This window comes from Chiloscyllium plagiosum, chromosome 7 (assembly GCF_004010195.1).
Source record: "Chiloscyllium plagiosum isolate BGI_BamShark_2017 chromosome 7, ASM401019v2, whole genome shotgun sequence".
In the NCBI taxonomy this organism is placed as follows: Eukaryota; Metazoa; Chordata; class Chondrichthyes; order Orectolobiformes; family Hemiscylliidae; genus Chiloscyllium; species Chiloscyllium plagiosum.
The window spans coordinates 34,923,490-34,941,003 of NC_057716.1; the positions used below are offsets into that span (position 1 = coordinate 34,923,490).

A 17,514-nucleotide genomic window follows, 5' to 3' on the forward strand; every position below is an offset into this window, starting at 1 on the left:
CACTATAGATATGTGGAGACTGTTAAAGGAACAGTTGTTGCAAGTGATGAATAAATATGTCCCTCTGAGACAGGCAAGAAGTGGTAAGATAAAGGAACCTTGATGACGAGAGCGGTGGAGCTTCTCATCAAAAAGGAAAAAGGTAGCTTACATAAGGTGGAGGAAGCTAGGGTCAAGTTCAGCTCTAGAGGATTACAGGCAGGTGAGGAAGGATCTCAAAAATGGTCTGAGGAGAGCCAGGAGGGGGCACGAGAAAGGCTTGGCAGAACGGATTAGGGAGAACACAAAGGCATTTTACACTTATGTGAGGAATAAGAGAATGGTCAAAGAAAGAGTAGGGCCAATCAGGGATAGCATAGGGAATGATTCGGAGATGCCGGTGTTGGACTGGGGTGTACAAAGTTAAAAATCACACAACACCAGGTTATAGTCCAACAGGTTTAATTGGAAGCACACTAGCTTTCGGAGTGACGCTCCTTCATCAGGTGATTGTCGAGGGCTCAATTGTAACACAGCAAAAATTTTTGCTATAAATTCTGTGTTACGATTGAGCCCTCTACAATCACCTGATGAAGGAGCGTCACTCCGAAAGCTAGTGTGCTTCTAATTAAACCTGTTGGACTTTAACCTGGTGTTGTGTGATTTTTAACAGCATAGGGAATTTGCGTGTGGAGTCCTGAGGAGGTTGGGGGAAGCCCTAAATGTGTTTTTTGCTTCTGTCTTTACAAAAAAAATGAACTTTGTAGTGAATGAAACCTTTTGAAGAGCAGGTGTGCATGCTGGATGGGGGGATAAAGATAGAAGAAGCTGATGTGCTGAAAATTTTGTCAAACATTAAGATTGACAAGTCGCCAGGCCCGGACCAGATTTGTCCTCGGATGCTTTGGGAAACGAGAAATGCAATTGCTTCGCCACTTGCGAAGATCTTTGCATCCTCGCTCTCCACTGGAGTCGTACCTGAGGACCGGAGAGAGGCAAATGTAATTACTCTCTTCAAGAAAGGAAATAGGGAAATCCCCGGCAATTACAGACCAGTCAGTCTCACGTCTGTCGTCTGCAAGGTGTTAGAAAGGATTCTGAGGGATAGGATTTATAACCATCTGGAAGAGCATGGCTTGATTAAATGCAGTCAACATGGCTTTGTGAGGGGCAAGTCATGCCTCACAAACCTTATCAAGTTCTTTGAGGATATGACTAGAAAAGTTGATGAGGGTTGAGCTGTGGATGGCATTTGATAACGTTCAGCAAGGCATTTGATAACGTTCCCCATGGTAGGCTCATTCAGAAGGTCAGGAGGAATGGGGTACAGGGAACCTAGCTGTCTGGATACAGAATTGGCTGGCCAACAGAAGACAGCGAGTGGTAGTAGAAGGAAAATATTCTGCCTGGAAGTCTGTGGTGAGTGGTGTTCCACAGGGCTCTGTCCTTGGCCTCTACTGTTTGTAATTTTTATTAGTGACTTGAATGAGGGGATTGAAGGATGGGTCAGCAAGTTTGCAGACGACACAAAGGTTGGAGGTGTAATTGACAGTATAGAGGGCTGTTGTAGTCTGCAGCGGGACATTGATAGAATGCACAGATAGGCTGAGAGGTGGCAGATGGAGTTCAACCTGGATAAATGCGAGGTGATGCATTTTGGAAGGTCGAATGTGAAAGCTGAGTACAGGAGTAAGGATAGGATTCTTGGCAATGTGGAGGAACAGAGGGATCTTGGTGTGCAGGTACATAGATCCCTTAAAATGACCACCCAAGTGGACAGGGTTGTTAAGAAAGCATATGGTGTTTTGACTTTCATTAACAGGGGGATAGTTTGAGTTGTGAGATCTTGTTGCAGCTCTATAAAACTTTTGTTAGACCGCACTTGGAATACTGCGTCCATTTCTGGTCGCCCTATTATAGAAAAGATGTGGATGCTTTGGAGAGGGTTCAGAGGAGGTTTACCAGGATGCTGCCTGGATTGGAGGGCTTATCTTATGAAGAGAGGTTGACTGAGCTCGGACTTTTTTCATTGGAGAAAAAGAGGAAGAGAGGGGACCTAATTGAGGTATACAAGATAATGAGAGGCATAGATAGAGTCGATAGCCAGAGACTATTTCCCAGGGCAGAAATGACTAACACGAGGGGTCATAATTTTAAGCTGGTTGGAGGAAAGTATAGAGGGGATGTCAGAGGCGGGTTCTTTTTACACAGAGTTGTGAGAGCATGGAATGCGTTGCCAGCAGCAGTTGTGGAAGCAAGGTCATTGGGGACATTTAAGAGACTACTGGACATGCACATGGTCACAGAAATTTGAGGGTGCATACATGAGGATCAGTGGTCGGCACAACATCGTGGGCTGAAGGGCCTGTTCTGTGCTGTACTGTTCTATGTTCTAAACCAGCAACGCAGAAAAGATCTATCCCATGCAGTAATCTGTGAAAATTCGAGAGGCCAAGAACTATTTAAAGTAAACATTAACAACTTTATTCTTAAAATATCACAAGAGAATAATTAACTAACAATTATTTACACCTCCTTTCCCTTCTATAAACACCCAATTAAGATTTACTGAAATTCAGATTTCAAAACCAGCCAGCGGTCAAATCTCTTTATATCTTCCTCTGTCGATTTGCTCTGCAGGATGGTGTAAATGTTTTTCTATGTGCAAACTCCTCCTCTAGTCAGGTACCCCTCAGAGTTTTGACTAGCAGCCTACATCTGTTGGTCTTTTGGCAGTAATCCCTCAACTGTTCAATTTTTCCTGGTCTTAAAGCCCAAAGCGTCAGATTAGTTTCATTTGGGTTTTAATATCGTCGATATACTAAATTCAAACTTGATTGGAGGTTTTTTTTTGGGGGGGTATAATTTAAATTGACTGGCTGAATTTGAATTTGTTTTGTCATGTCCAGGCAACCCAGTGAATCTAGCACTTCGACCAATTGTTACATTGTTCCGTATTCAGAACACTCTGTGCTGTATCAGGTAGTTCTGCTAGCGTTTAACTCTCTTAAAAATACTGTACCCCTTACACCTTCATAACATAGCTAAATGGAAGCCAGTGGATGTACTGTAATTAGATTTCCAGGAGGTCATTTGAAAAAGTGAAGTAAAGATCAAAAGCAAATGCCTAAAATAAAATGTTGTAGCAGTCACATATTGGCTAGTAGCGAATAGCCATAACTGGATCTTTTTGTTTGGCAAGATGTAACAAGTGGTGTGCCACACCAATCGGTACTGTGGCTCATCAAGTATTTAGGAAAGCAAGTAGAATACCATTGTAAGAAGAATTGAATGCAAAATGAGGGAGGTTATTATTCAGTTATACAATATAGTGGGTGGCACAGTGGTTAGCACTGTTGCCTCACAGTGCCAGAGACCCGGGTTCAATTCCCGCCTCAGGCGACTGACTGTGTGGAGTTTGCACGTTCTCCCTGTGTCTGTGTGGGTTTCCTCCGGGTGCTCCGGTTTCCTCCCACAATCCAAAAATGTGCAGGGCCAGGTGAATTGGCCATGCTAAATTGCCCGTAGTGTTAGGTAAGGGGTAAATGTAGGGGTATGGGTGGGTTTCGCTTCGGCGGGTCGGTGTGGACTTGTTGGGCCGAAGGGCCTGTTTCCACACTGTAATGTAATGTAATCTAATCTAATCTAATATACGTTGAAACTATATCTGGCGTACTATGTACATTACTGGATTTCTTCCTTAAGGAAGGAAGCAAATGTGTTGGAAGAAGTTCAGAGAAGGTTCCCTACACTATTGCTTGCCAACGGTGAATCCTCTCTCATGAGGAATGGTTGGTCAGGCCAGACCTGTATTCACTGGAGTTTAGAAAGTAAGAGCTGACTTAATTGAAACATACAAGGTGCTGGATGTGGCAAGGATTTTTCTTGAATTTATTACTAGGGGCTACTGTTTATGAATGAGTCACCCATTTAAAACACAAGGCTTTTTTTTGTCTCCAGGATTGAGCCTTCCATAACATTCTCTTGAAAAGATGGTAGAACCAGAGTCCTTGAATCTACCTAAGGCAGAGGTGGGCAGGTTTTTAATCAAAGGATGAAATGTTATTGAAAATTGTAACCTCCAATCTACATTCTGGGCATTCAGGTCAACCATGACATTATTAAATAGTAGAGCAGGTTTGGGGTTCTGAAAGGCCTACTTCTGTTTCTTGGTCATTTGTACTTTAACAAGAAACCAAAAACATTGGTATATACTGCGACTTAACCAATTATTTTTCAGTGACAAAATTTAGAAAAGATCATTGCAGTTATGTTGTACTAGAATTGGTGCAAACATAGATAATCTTAGTGAGCCCACCTAGTTTCCTCTGGCTTGCTATTTATTCCATCTGGAAGTTTGTGACAAAGACTTCAATTAAATACAATATATTTAAAAGTTTCTACTCAGACATTCAAGACTGTGTAGTTAAAAGAATAGGTTTTTTTTTTGGAAGAACGGCATAAGTTGGTGGCACGGTGGCACAGTGGTTAGCACTGCTGCCTCACAGCGCCAGAGACACAGGTTCAATTCCCGCCTCAGGCGACTGACTGTGTGGAGTTTGCACGTTCTCACTGTGTCTGCGTGGGTTTCCTCCGGGTGCTCCGGTTTCCTCCCACAAGTCCAAAGATGTGCAGGTCAGGTGAATTGGCCATGCTAAATTGCCCGTAGTGTTAGGTAAGGGGTAAATGAAGGGGTATGGGTGGGTTGCGCTTCGGCGGGGCGGTGTGGACTTGTTGGGCCGAAGGGCCTGTTTCCATACTGTAAGTAATCTAATCTAATCTAAAAAGAGCAAGTAAGACAAAACAAAAATTAATATATTAGGAATGCCACCAAGATCCTGAGATAAAATTATACCATGAGCAACTTGAGCCATGGGGAATCGTGTGAAAAGCTCAAAAGTAATTTAACCAGGGTTTTGGTTAGGTAGCAGCCAAGGATGATGAAGTTTTAACCTCCTTGACTGCAATATTAACTAATATTTTGATCGCATTTGCAGAGAGAGGAATAATGTTTCAGCATCCAAATTGTGCATAGTATTATTGATACATTTTAATAACTCTTTATGACTTTAGAATATCAAATTGTTGTCCTCTAAGATGAAGCAATGCAAATATTGAGTGGAGACCAGGTTGGTAAATTGTTAAATCGGTCAAAATGAAATTATAAACAATTTTGTTTTACAGTAAGTACAGGTCAGAAAGGAGATGGATCATTGATCGAGCTGAAGTTGCAAGCCGGTGGACATGGCTTCAAGCCCAGATAGCAGAACTAGAGTATAGGATACGCCAAATAAACGAAATCTACAAGCACCTACGTGCTGCAAAGGTAAAATAGAGAACCAGCGGAAATAGCAGTTTGCTTTAAATTTAAAAGCAAATGTTTAACATTGTATCCATGCCAGCTGATTTGAGAGCATTAACCCATTTTGTATGGGTTATATATACAAATTTGTGTTCTGTAATTTAAAGCTTGGCATCACCAGCTGTTTTTTGTTAATATTCAGCCAATTTAAAAAAAAATAATTCTCAGTTGCAACACCTTTTTAAGTGAAATTCCCTTTGTGTGCCCTAACAATTTACATCTGACTTTATAACTGTGCACTCTAGTATTCAGGTATGCTGCATTTGGAATATTTTTGATATCTCCACTCAGACCCCAAAACACTCAGAATTTAGGATTAAGAACCCTTAAGGACTTTTAATACTGCTCATTACCCAGTGATTCCTGTTGGAAAATATGGTTGAGATCATTGTATGAGAACAAGACAAGGCCTGAAGTATATGTCATCTTTAATCAAACCTTATCTAGGACCACACAAGTGCCATTGTAACCTACAATATTTTTTAGTTTATGTAATCTATCATTTGTCGTTAGGGTGTTTCATTTTTCAGAACGAGGTTTTGAAGGTTTCCTTTCATTAATTAGCAGAGTAACTCACTTGAAGCAATGTTTCCTAACTCCAATCATTTTGTTTAATTGTTGTCTAGGAAACCGTGACTCTGGACGCTTCTCAGTTGTCCGAAGACGCTCTCGAAAAGCAGATGGAGTTGACAGAAGCTGCAGCTTTATTAGCTGCAACCAAGGATAATAAAACGCCTGTGGAGATAAAGGATTTAGCTCTGGAATGCAATTTGGAAATAACACCAAGCAGCCCTTTGCTGCTTCTAAGGAATATAGATAAACAGGTAGAAAACAAAGTTAAAGCTGGAACTTGTTGATATCTTGAACTGCCAGTAATGTTACAGTCTCAATCTATTAAACAAAGGCATGTAAAATAATTGAGATGAAGAAACTAAGTTCTGTAAAATTGTCTTCCAGTTAAACTACAGGTTAAAGATAGTTCAAGGGGAAAATGCTGGATTAGCATTTACTTCACTTGCACTGAATCATACTGTCTAAGAGTTTGAAAACATTATTTATTAATTGTCTGCAGAGTGCACAGCTAACCGAATCAGTCAACAGTTTGATCCCTCCACTCAATTTGTCACCTGCTTCTTCTCCTGTCTCCTGGAAGAGATGCAGGCATCATGATGGCCTTGTCTACAGGTAAGAATGTTGTTAGTTTCTCTCTGCTTCACTTGGGAATTTCCTAGTTAGGAATGCGATTAACAAGCAGTTGCTTTCATTGGTAGCACTGAATGTCATGGTTGTGCCAAAGTAATTTTAATCAAATGTTCCTCTTTAGAATTACTGATCCATGCAAGCTAGTTTAAAAACTGTTTGGGTGTTAGATTAATTCTTTGTAGGGGGTCAAAAATGCATGTATTTGAGCTGAAAACATAATGAGCTTGAGTTTATAACTTCAAAGTCTATCCGAGATGGTCCCAGATCCTCAATGCTGATCCTAAATTTTGGAGTATGCAAGTTTGAGGCTATTGTGTTATTGCCCTGCCTAGAACAGGATAATTTGAAGCTTTTGTTTGTCAGGATAGCTATTGAGGAACCTTCCTGGAAGACTGCTGGAGTTTAGTTATGTAGTGTTAATCTTGGAGAATAGATAGTCATACAGTGTGGAAACAGACCCTTTGGTCTAACCTCTCTTTGTGCTCTTGATAGAAATCTGTTATGAAGGAAACAAAAACATTTGTAAGATGAGGCAGTTTTAACACCATTTTATGAACAAGAATTTGTTTCACAAATAAAAACAAAGAGTATAGTATGGCACAGGAACAGGTTCTTCAGCTCACCAAGTTTGCCATTGTTTGATGCCCTTCTGAACTAAAAGCCCTCTGCCTGTAGCAGTCCATATCCCTCTATATCCTGCCTATACATGTCTCTATCAAGATGGCTCTTAAATGGGACCTTGGGTTCATGTCACATTACAGGTGACTACTATTGCACTGTACACACGCACACACACTCCTATACACACGCACGCACACATACACAGACACACACTTACACAGACGTGCACACAGACACCCACACACACCCTTACAGACACACACACTCCCACACTCCCACATGCACCCTCTCACAGATTTAAGACACTCTGCACTCACTACACACACACACATACATGCACTTTCTCACACTCACAACCACAAACCCACCCAGACAGAGACAGACAGACACACGCACGCGCGCGCGCACACACACAGACAAAGACCCACATGCGCGCATATATTTTGTGGGGTGAATTTGTACTTGCAGGGTTACATTGTACTTTGCTAAAAAAAATGCATGAATTCATGTAAAACTCCGTTATCTCACTTTTTAGATTAGAATCAATCTAAACATCATGGCATAGACCGAGAATACAGAGGACTAACACCTTCAACATATTGTCTGGCTATCACCATTGTTAACAGCTAACCCGAGAATGCAACTTTTTTAAAAAAAGATTTTGTGATTTACACATGAAAGAAGTGAAACTATCACTTTATTCTAACAGATGAAAGGCTTAACAGACAATCAATTTTTCAATGTATAATTTCAGTTACATCACACTATATTTGCTATATAGTTTATATTTTGCTATATAGTTTATATTTGCTATAAATTCTGTGTTAGGATTGAGCCCTCCACTGCCACCTGATGAAGGAGCACCGCTCCGAAAGCTAGTGTGCCTCCAATTAAACCTGTTGAACTATAACCTGGTGTTGTGTGATTTTTAACTTTGTACACCCCTGTCCAATACCGGCATCTCCAAATCATCTCTTAAATGTCGTTGTTGTATCTGCTTCTACCAGCACCTCTCTGGCAATGCATTCCAGGCACTTACCCTTGTGTAAAAAACAACTTGCCTCTCCCATCTCCTTTAAACTTTTTCCCTTTTACCTTAAACCTATAGAACAGTAGAGGCCATTCGGCCCATTGAATCTCCACCAACTCTCCAAAGAGCATCCCACCTAGACCCAGATCCAGCTCCCTACTCTATCCCTGTAACCCCATGTTAAGCATGCCTAATCTGCCTAACCTGGACACTACGGACAATTTAGTACGACCAATCTGCCTTACCTGCACATCTTTGGACTGTGGGAAGAAACTGGAGCACTTGGAGAAAACCCACACAGACATGGAGAAAATGTGCAAACTCCACACAGTTAACCAAGGATGAAATCAAACTCCTGGATCCCTGGTGCTGAGGGGAGCAGTGCTAACCACTGTACCATCATGCTTCCTGTGTCTCCGAGAAAAGTTGATATTTGTCCCCTGGGAGAATAAATAATGAGAAGCCCTCTCATCTATCCATGCTTCTCATTATTTTGTAAACTCTATCAAGTCACCCTGCAGCCTCTGTTCAAGTGAAGACAAACCAACAATGTCCAATCTCTCCTCACAGATCATACCCTCCAAACCAGACCACACCCTGGTAAACTTTCAGTACCCTTTCCAAAGCCTCCACATCCTTCTGGTAATGTGGTAACCAGAATTGTAGGCAATATTTCAAATATGGCCTAACTCAAGTTCTATACAGCCTCAACATGACTGGACAATTTTTTTTATACACTCGCCCCAACTGATGAAGGCAACTTGCTGTTTGCTTTATTTGATCATCCTTTCACTTGTGTTGCCACCTTCAGGGAACTGTGGACCTGTATGCCTAGATCCCTCTGTATGGGGCGGCACGGTGGCACAGTGGTTAGCACTGCTGCCTCACAGCACCAGAGACCTGGGTTCAAATCCCGTCTCAGGCGACTGACTGTGTGGAGTTTGCACATTCTCCCCGTGTCTGCGTGGGTTTCCTCCGGGTGCTCCGGTTTCCTCCCACAGTCCAAAGATGGGCAGGTCAGGTGAATTGGCCATACTAAATTGCCAATTGTGAAGGGGCAAGTGTAGGGGTATGGGTGGGTTGCGCTTCGGCGGGTCGGTGTGGACTTGTTGGGCCGAAGGGCCTGTTTCCACACTGTAGGTAATCTAATCTAATCTAATCTAATCTAATCTTAATGCTTCTATGGGCTCTGCCACTTACCACAACATAGAACATTTCAGCACAGTACAGGCCCTTCAGCCCTCATATTGTGCAAGCCTGTGAAACCAATCTGAAGCCCATCTAACCGACACGATTCCATTTTCATCCATATGTTTATCGAATCATTATTTAAATGCCTTTAAAGTTGGCGAGTCTACTACTGTTGCAGGCAGTGTTCCACGCCCCTACTACTCTGAGTAAAGAAACTACCTCTGACATCTGCTCTATATCTATTACCCCTCAATTTAAAGCTATGTCCCCTCGTGCTAGCCATCACCATCTGAGGAAAAAGGCTCTTACTGTCTGCCCTATCTAACCCTCTGATTATCTAATGCCTCTATGAAGTCACTTTCAACCTTCTCTCCAACAAAAACAGCCTCAAGTCCCTCAGCCTTTCCTCATAAGACCTTCCTTCCATGCCAGACAACACCCTAGTTTTTCTCTGAACCCTTTCCAAAGCTTATCACCTTCCTATGATGCTGTGATCAGAAGTGTATGCAATACTCCAAGTTTGGCTGCAACAGAGTTTTGTACAGCTGCAGCATGACCTTATGGTTCTTAAATTCAATCCCTCTACAATAAAAAGTTAACACACCAAATGCCTTCTTAACAACATTATCAACCTGGGTGGCAACTTTCAAGGATCTATGTACGTGGACACAGAGATCTCTTTACTCATCTACACTACCAAGAATCTTACTATTAGCCCAGTACTCTTTTTTTATTTCTGTTGCTCCTTCCAAAGTGAATCACCTCACACTTTTCCACATTAAACTCCATTTGCCATCTCTCAGCCCAGCTCTGCATCTTATCTATGTCCTTCTGTAACCTACAACGCTATCCACAACTTTACTGACATTTAGTGTCATCCACAAATTTACTAACCCATCCTTCTACGCCCTCATCCAGGTCTTTTTTAAAAATGACAAACAGCAGTGAGAATAGGGCCCCTGAAAGTCAGCAAGGCGGCTTTTGTGTGGAGTCACAGGACATGTGACTAAGCGAGTATTTTGCATCAGCGTTTACTGTGGAGAAGGACATGGAAGATATAGGATGGAGGGAAATAAATGGTGACATCTTGAAAAATGTCCATATTACAGAGGAGGAAGTGCTGGATGTCTTGAAACGCATGAAGGTGCATAAATCCCCAGGACCTTATCAGGTGTACCCTGGAACTCTGCAGAAAGCTAGGGAAGTGATTGCTAAGCCTCTTGCTGAGATATTTGTATCGTTGATAGTCACAAGTGAGGTACCGGAAGTCTGGAGGTTGGCTAACGTGGTGCCATTATTTAAGAAGGGTGGTAAGGACAAGCCAGAGTACTATAGGCCAGTGAGCCTGACATCAGTGGTGGGCAAGTTGTTGGAGGGAATCCTGAGGGACAGCATGTACATGTATTTGGAAAGGAAAGAACTGACAAGGGATAGTCAACATAGCTTTGTGCATGGGAAATCATGTCTCACAAACTTGATTGAATAGTTTTTTGAAGAAGTAACAAAGACGATTGATGAGGGCAGAGTGGTAGATGTGATCTAATGGACTTCAGTGAGGCCTTCCACAAGGTTCCCCATGGGAGACTGGTTAATAAGGTGAGACCTCATGGAATATGGGGAAAACTAGCCATTTGGATACTGAACTGGCTCAAAGGTAGAAGATATGGTGGTGGAGGGTTGTTTTTCAGACTGATGGCCAGTGACAATGGAGTGCCACAAGGATTGCTGCTAGGTGCACTACATTTAATCATTTATATAAATGATTTGGGTGTGAGCATAAGAGGTATAGTATAAATTTGCAGATTACCCCAGATTAGAGGTGTAGTGGACAGCAAAGAAGGTTACCTCAAATTACAATGGGATCTTGATCAGATGGGCCAATGGGCCAATGGGCTGAGGAGTGGAGGATGGAGATTAATTCAGGTAAATGCGAAGTGCGGCATTTTGGGAAAGCAAATCTTAGCAGAATTTATACACTTAATGGTAAAGTCCTGGGAGTGTTGCTGAACAAAGATACCTTGGAGTGCAGGTTCATAGCTCCTTGAAAGTAGAGTTGCAGGTAGATAGGATAGTGAAGAAGGCATTTGGTATGGTTTCCTTTATTGGTCAGAGTACAGGGGAACCTTGATTATCCGAATACCAATTATCCAACAATCTGATTATCCAAAGGAGATCTCGAGGTCCCAATAGAAACATTACATCAAAGACTTGTTTCCAACAGTGTTTTGTTTCCCGTGATTTAAACAGGCACCATCTCCAAATGACTGACCTCCCACCCTCTCTTGCCCCCCCACACTTTCCCTGGGGTTCTACAGAGAGGTGTACACGAATTCCACCCCCCCACCAGATAATCTCTCCAACATTGCCCTGTACGGGGCAAATGTGGAAACTGTCAAAAGGTTGCAGGAAAAGGTGTGTGTGTGGTGTGTGTGCACGCTATTTGGAGACTCGCGCATAAAGATAACAACAGCATGAGCAGCAGTCTTGTGATTGGTATCCAGTCCGGCTGCTCTGGAGAGGGAGTGGTGGGGTGGAGTGGGGCTGTGTTGGATGGGGTTGGGGGGCGCTGTGTGCTGCTGTAGTCTCCTGAACAAGGAGCAGACTTTAAGAACTTCGAGCCCCAGAGGAAAGGCATTTAATCGATTAACCAAATAATCAATTATCTGCCCATCACGTTCAGATAATCGAGGTTTCCCTATATTGAGTACAGGAGCTGGGAGGTCGTGTTGCGGCTGTACAGGACATTGGTTAGGTCACATTTTTGGAATATTGTGTGCAATTCTGGTCTCTTTCCTATCAGAAGGATGTTGTGAAACTTAAAAGGGTTGAGAAAATGATTTACAAGGATGTTGGCCAGGGTTGGAGGATTTGAGCTAATGAGAGAGATTGAATAGGTTGGAGCTGTTTTCCCTGAAGTGTCGGAGCCTGAGGGGTGACCTTATAGAGGTTTACAAAATCATGAGGGGTGTGGATAAGATAAATAGACAAAGGGAACCTTGTCGAACGCCTTACTGAAGTCCAAATAGATCACATCTACCGCTCTGCCCTCATCAATCCTCTATGTTACTTCTTCAAAAAAACTCAATCAAGTTTGTGAGACATGATTTCCCACGCACAGTTCTCTAATCAGTCCTTGCCTTTCCAAATACATGTACATCCTGTCCCTCAGGATTCCCTCCAACAACTTGCCCACCACTGACATCAGGCTTACTGGTCTTTAGTTCCCTGGCTTGTCCTTACCATGTTTCTTAAACAGTGGCACCATGTTAGCCAACCTCCAGTCTTCCGGCACCTCACCTGTGACCATCGATGATGCAAATATCTCCGTAAGAGGCCCAGCAATCACTTCTCTAGCTTCCTACAGAGTTCTAGGGTACACCTGATAAGTTCCTTGGGTTTTACCCACTTTTGAGCTTTAAGACATTCAGCACTTCCTCCTCTGCAATATGGACATTTTTCAAGATGTTACCATCTATTTCCCTACATTCTATATCTTCCATGTCCTTCTCCATAGTAAACACTGATGCAAAATACTCATTTAGTATCCCTCTCCTGTGGCTCCACACAAAGGCTGCCTTGCTGATCTTTGAGGGGCTCTATTCTCTCCATACGTACCCTTTTGTCCTTTATGTATTTGTAAAAATCCTTTGGATTCTCAACTCTGTTTGCCAAAGCTATCTCATGTCCCCTTTTTGCCCTCCTGATTTCTCTCTTCAGTATACTTCTCCTGCCTTTACACTCTTAAGGATTCTCTCGATCTCTCCTGTCTATACCTGAGATATGTTTCCTTCTTTTTCTTAACCAAAACTTCAATTTCTGTAGCCATCCAGCATTCCCTATACCTACCAGCATTTCCTTTCACCCTGACAGGAATATACTTTCTCTGGACTCTCATTATCTCATTTCTGAAGGCTTCCCATTTTCCAGCCATCCCTTTTACCTGCGAACATCTGCGCCCAGTCAGCTTTTGAAAGTTCTTGGTAAAAATGATGTCACTTCTGCCCCCAACATGGCCGTTTCCACAGCCACTTTCACCCCCCTCAATTCCTCATGCACCATACGTGACATCACTTCCGCCCCTCACATCATCGCTGATGTCACACGCTCAGTGACGTCCGCCCTGGCCTACTGCCATGTTTGCCACCACTTCCGCCCCCACCAATGCCACTCACCTAGATTCTCTTGACACGCCTCCCACAGATACCACTGTCACCATCCCCGCCCCCCAGAACCCTGCAGGGAACATCAGCCCTGCTCATGACTCCACCCCCATTCCCCCCACCACCACACCCAGACCAGTCACAGGCTCCGCCCCCATTCCCACAATCAGGATTCCCGCCCACCTTCCGAGGACCCCTTCTCCCACCTCCACACACTGCATCCACCTGGACACCCCGCGCTGGCCTGTTACCTGCCCTCGACCTCTTCATTTCCAACTGCCGCCGGGACATTAACCGCCTCAACCTGTCGACCCCCCTCCCCCACTCCACCCTCTCCTCCTCACAACGCGCAGCCCTCCAATCCCTCTGCTCCAATCCTCTCCTCACCATCAAGCCAGCGGACAAAGGGGGCGCAGTGGTAGTCTGGCGCACTGACCTCTACATCGCTGAAGCCAAACGCCAACTCGAGGACACCTCTTCCTACCGTCCCCTCGACCATGACCCCACCCCCTATCACCAAACCATCATCTCCCAGATCATACAGAACCTCATCACCTCAGAAGATCTCCCACCCACAGCTTCCAACCTCATAGTTCGGGAACCCCGCACTGCCCAGTTCTACCTCCTTCCCAAGATCCACAAGCCAGACCAACCTGACCGACCCATTGTCTCAGCATGCTCCTGCCCCACTGAACCCATTTCTACCTATCTCGACACTGTCCTATCCCCCTAGTCCAAGAACTACCCACATACGTTCGAGACACCACCCACGCCCTCCACCTCCTCCAACGCCTCATCTTCACTATGGATATCCAATCCCTCTACACCTCCATCTGCCATGACCAGGGCCTCCAAGCCCTACGTTTCTTCCTCTCCCGACGTCCCCAACAATACCCTTCCACCGACACTCTCATTCGTCTGGCTGAACTGGTCCTCACCCTTAACAATTTCTCCTTCGAATCCTCCCACTTCCTCCAGACCAAAGGGGTAGCCATGGGCACCTGTATGGGCCCTCGCTATGCCTGTTTCTTTGTTGGCTACGTAGAACAGTCCATCTTCCGTAATTACACTGGCACCACTCCCCACCACTTCCTCCGCTACATTGATGACTGCATTGGCGCCACCTCGTGCTCCCGCGAGGAGGTTGAGCAATTCATCAACTTCACCAGCACATTCCACCCTGACCTTAAATTTACCTGGACCATCTCTGACACCTCCCTCCCCTTCCTGGACCTCTCCATCTCCATTAATGACAACTGACTTGACACCGACATTTTTTACAAACCCACCGACTCCTATAGCTACCTGGATTACACCTCTTCCCACCCTATCTCTTGCAAAAATGCCATCCCGTATTCCCAATTCCTCAGCCTCCGCCGTATTTGCTACCAATAGGACCAGTTCCACCACAGAACACACCAGATGGCCTCCTTCAGAGACCGGAATTTCCCTTCCCACGTGGTTAAAGATGCCCTCCAACGCATCTTGTCCACATCCCGCACCTCCGCCCTCAGACCCCACCCCTCCAACCGTAACAAGGACAGAATGCCCCTGGTGCTCACCTTCCATCCTATGAACCTTCGCATAAACCAAATCATTCGCTGACATTTCCGCCACCTCCAAACGGACCCCACCACCAGAGATATATTTCCCTTCCCACCCCTTTCCGCCTTCCGCAAAGACAGTTTCCTCCGTGACTACCTGGTCAGGTCCACGTCTCCCCTACAACCCACCCTCCCATCCTGGCACCTTCCCCTGCCACCGCAGGAATTGCAAAACCTGTGTCCACACCTCCTCCCTCACCTCCATCCAAGGCCCTTAAGGAGCCTTCCACATCCCATCAAAGTTTTACCTGCACATCCACCAATATCATTTATTGTAGCCGTTGCTCCCGACGCGGTCTCCTCTACATTGGGGAGACTGTACACCTCCTAGCAGAGCGCTTTAGGTGACATCTCTGGGACACCCGCACCAATCAACCACACCGCCCTGTGGCCCAACATTTCAACTCCTCCTCCCACTCTGCCGAGGACATGGAGGTCCTGGGCCTCCTTCACTGCCACTCCCTCACCACCAGATGCCTGGAGGAAGAACGCTTCATCTTCCACCTCAGAACACTTCAACCCCAGGGCATCCATGTGGACTTCAATAGTTTTCTCATTTTCCCCCTTTTCCCCTGCCTGTATTCCTGATGAAGGGCTTTTGCCCGAAACGTCGATTTTACTGCTCCTCGGATGCTGCCTGAACTGCTGTGCTTTTCCAGCACCATTCTAATCTAGACTTTTGAAAGTTCTTGCCTAATACTGTCAAAATTGGCCTTTCTCCAATTTAGAACTTCAACTTTTAGATCTGGTCTTTTCCATCACTATTTTAAAACTAATAGAATTAGATTAGATTACTTGCAGAGTGGCCCTTCGGCCCAACAAGTCCACACCGCCCCACCGAAGCGCAACCCACCCATACCCCTTCATTTACCCCTTACCTAACACTATGGGCAATTTAGCATGGCCAATTCATCTGACCTGTACATCTTAGGACTGTGGGAGGAAACCGGAGCACCTGGAGGAAACCCACGCAGACACTGGGAGAATGTGCAAACTCCACACAGTCAGCCGCCTGAGGCGGGAATTGAACCCGGGTCTCTGGCGCTGAGAGGCAGCAGTGCTAACCACCATGCTGCCCACTGGTCGCTCGTCCCAAAGTGCTCCCTCACTGACATCTCAGTCATCTGCCCTGCCTTATTTCCCAAGAGTAGGTCACGTTTTGCACCTTCTCTAGTAGATACATCCACATACTGAATCAGAACATTTTCTTGCACACACTTAACAAATTCCTCTCCATCCAAACGCTTAACATTATGGCAGTCCCAGTCTATGTTTGGAAAGTTAAAATCCCCGACCATATTATTCTTACAGATAACTGAGATCTCCTTACAAATCTGTTTCTCAATTTCCCTCTGACTATTAGGGGGTCTATAATACATCCCGATAAGGTGATCATCCCTTTTCCAAAACAATGCAACAGCATATAACCCTGACGAGGAATCAAACTGGGGCCATAATATTGAGTGCACTGACTAGATTCACTACAGTGTGGAAGCAGGCCCTTCGGCCCAACAAGTCCACACTGAACCTCCAAAGAGCAACCTACCCACACCCATCTGCCTCTGACTAATGAACCTAACCACTGTGGGCAATTTAGCATGACCAATCTCCCTTACCACATCTTTGGATTGTGGGAGGAAACCAGAGCACCCACACAGACACTGGGAGAATGTTCAAACTCCACACAGACAGTCACCCGAGGCTGGAATTGAACCCAGGTCCCTGGCGCTGTGAGGCTGCAGTACTAACCACTGAGCCATTGTAATTGTAACCACTAGCCAAACAGGGAAGCATGTGGCTGGTGGATGTTTTCTAATCAAGCTGTTTAGCGATGTTATTACGCATGTCTGGAGCAGGTGGGACTTGAACCTGGGTCTCTTAGCTCAGAGCCACATGGCGAAAGCAGGAGCTGCATTGTTAGACAGATTTCGCCTGAACGCTGCTGGGCCCAGTCTTCTAGTGAGGTATATATCCAGCATTCCCTATACCTACCAGCCTGCCCTTTCACCCTGACAGGAATATACTTTCTCTGAATTCTTGTTATCTCATTTCTGAAGGCTTCCCATTTTCCAGCCGTCCCTTTACCTGCAAACATCTGCCTTCAATCAGCTTTTGAAGGTTCTTGCCTAATACCGTCAAAATTGGCCTTTCTCCAATTTAGAACTTCAACTTTTAGATCTGGTCTATCCTTTTCCATCACTATTTTAAAACGAATAGAATTATGATCGCTAGCCCCAAAGTGCTCCCCTACTGACACCTCAGTCACCTGCCCTGTCTTATTTCCCAAGAGTAGGTCAAGTTTTGCACCTTCTCTAGTAGGTACAGCCACATACTAAATCAGAAAATTGTCTTGTACGCACTTAA

At 44.6% G+C, this 17,514-nt stretch overlaps 1 protein-coding gene across 1 annotated transcript in view; it reads left to right on the top strand.

Moving 5' to 3' along the window:
• The window catches only part of kansl1l (KAT8 regulatory NSL complex subunit 1-like), a 94,385-nt gene that overhangs the window by 13,748 nt on the left and 63,123 nt on the right, over positions 1-17,514 (top strand). The window contains exons 3-5 of the mRNA XM_043694487.1: positions 5,164-5,305; positions 5,968-6,165; positions 6,414-6,526. Coding sequence (XP_043550422.1) covers positions 5,164-5,305; positions 5,968-6,165; positions 6,414-6,526 — 453 coding nt within the window. The remainder of the gene's footprint in view (positions 1-5,163; positions 5,306-5,967; positions 6,166-6,413; positions 6,527-17,514) is intronic.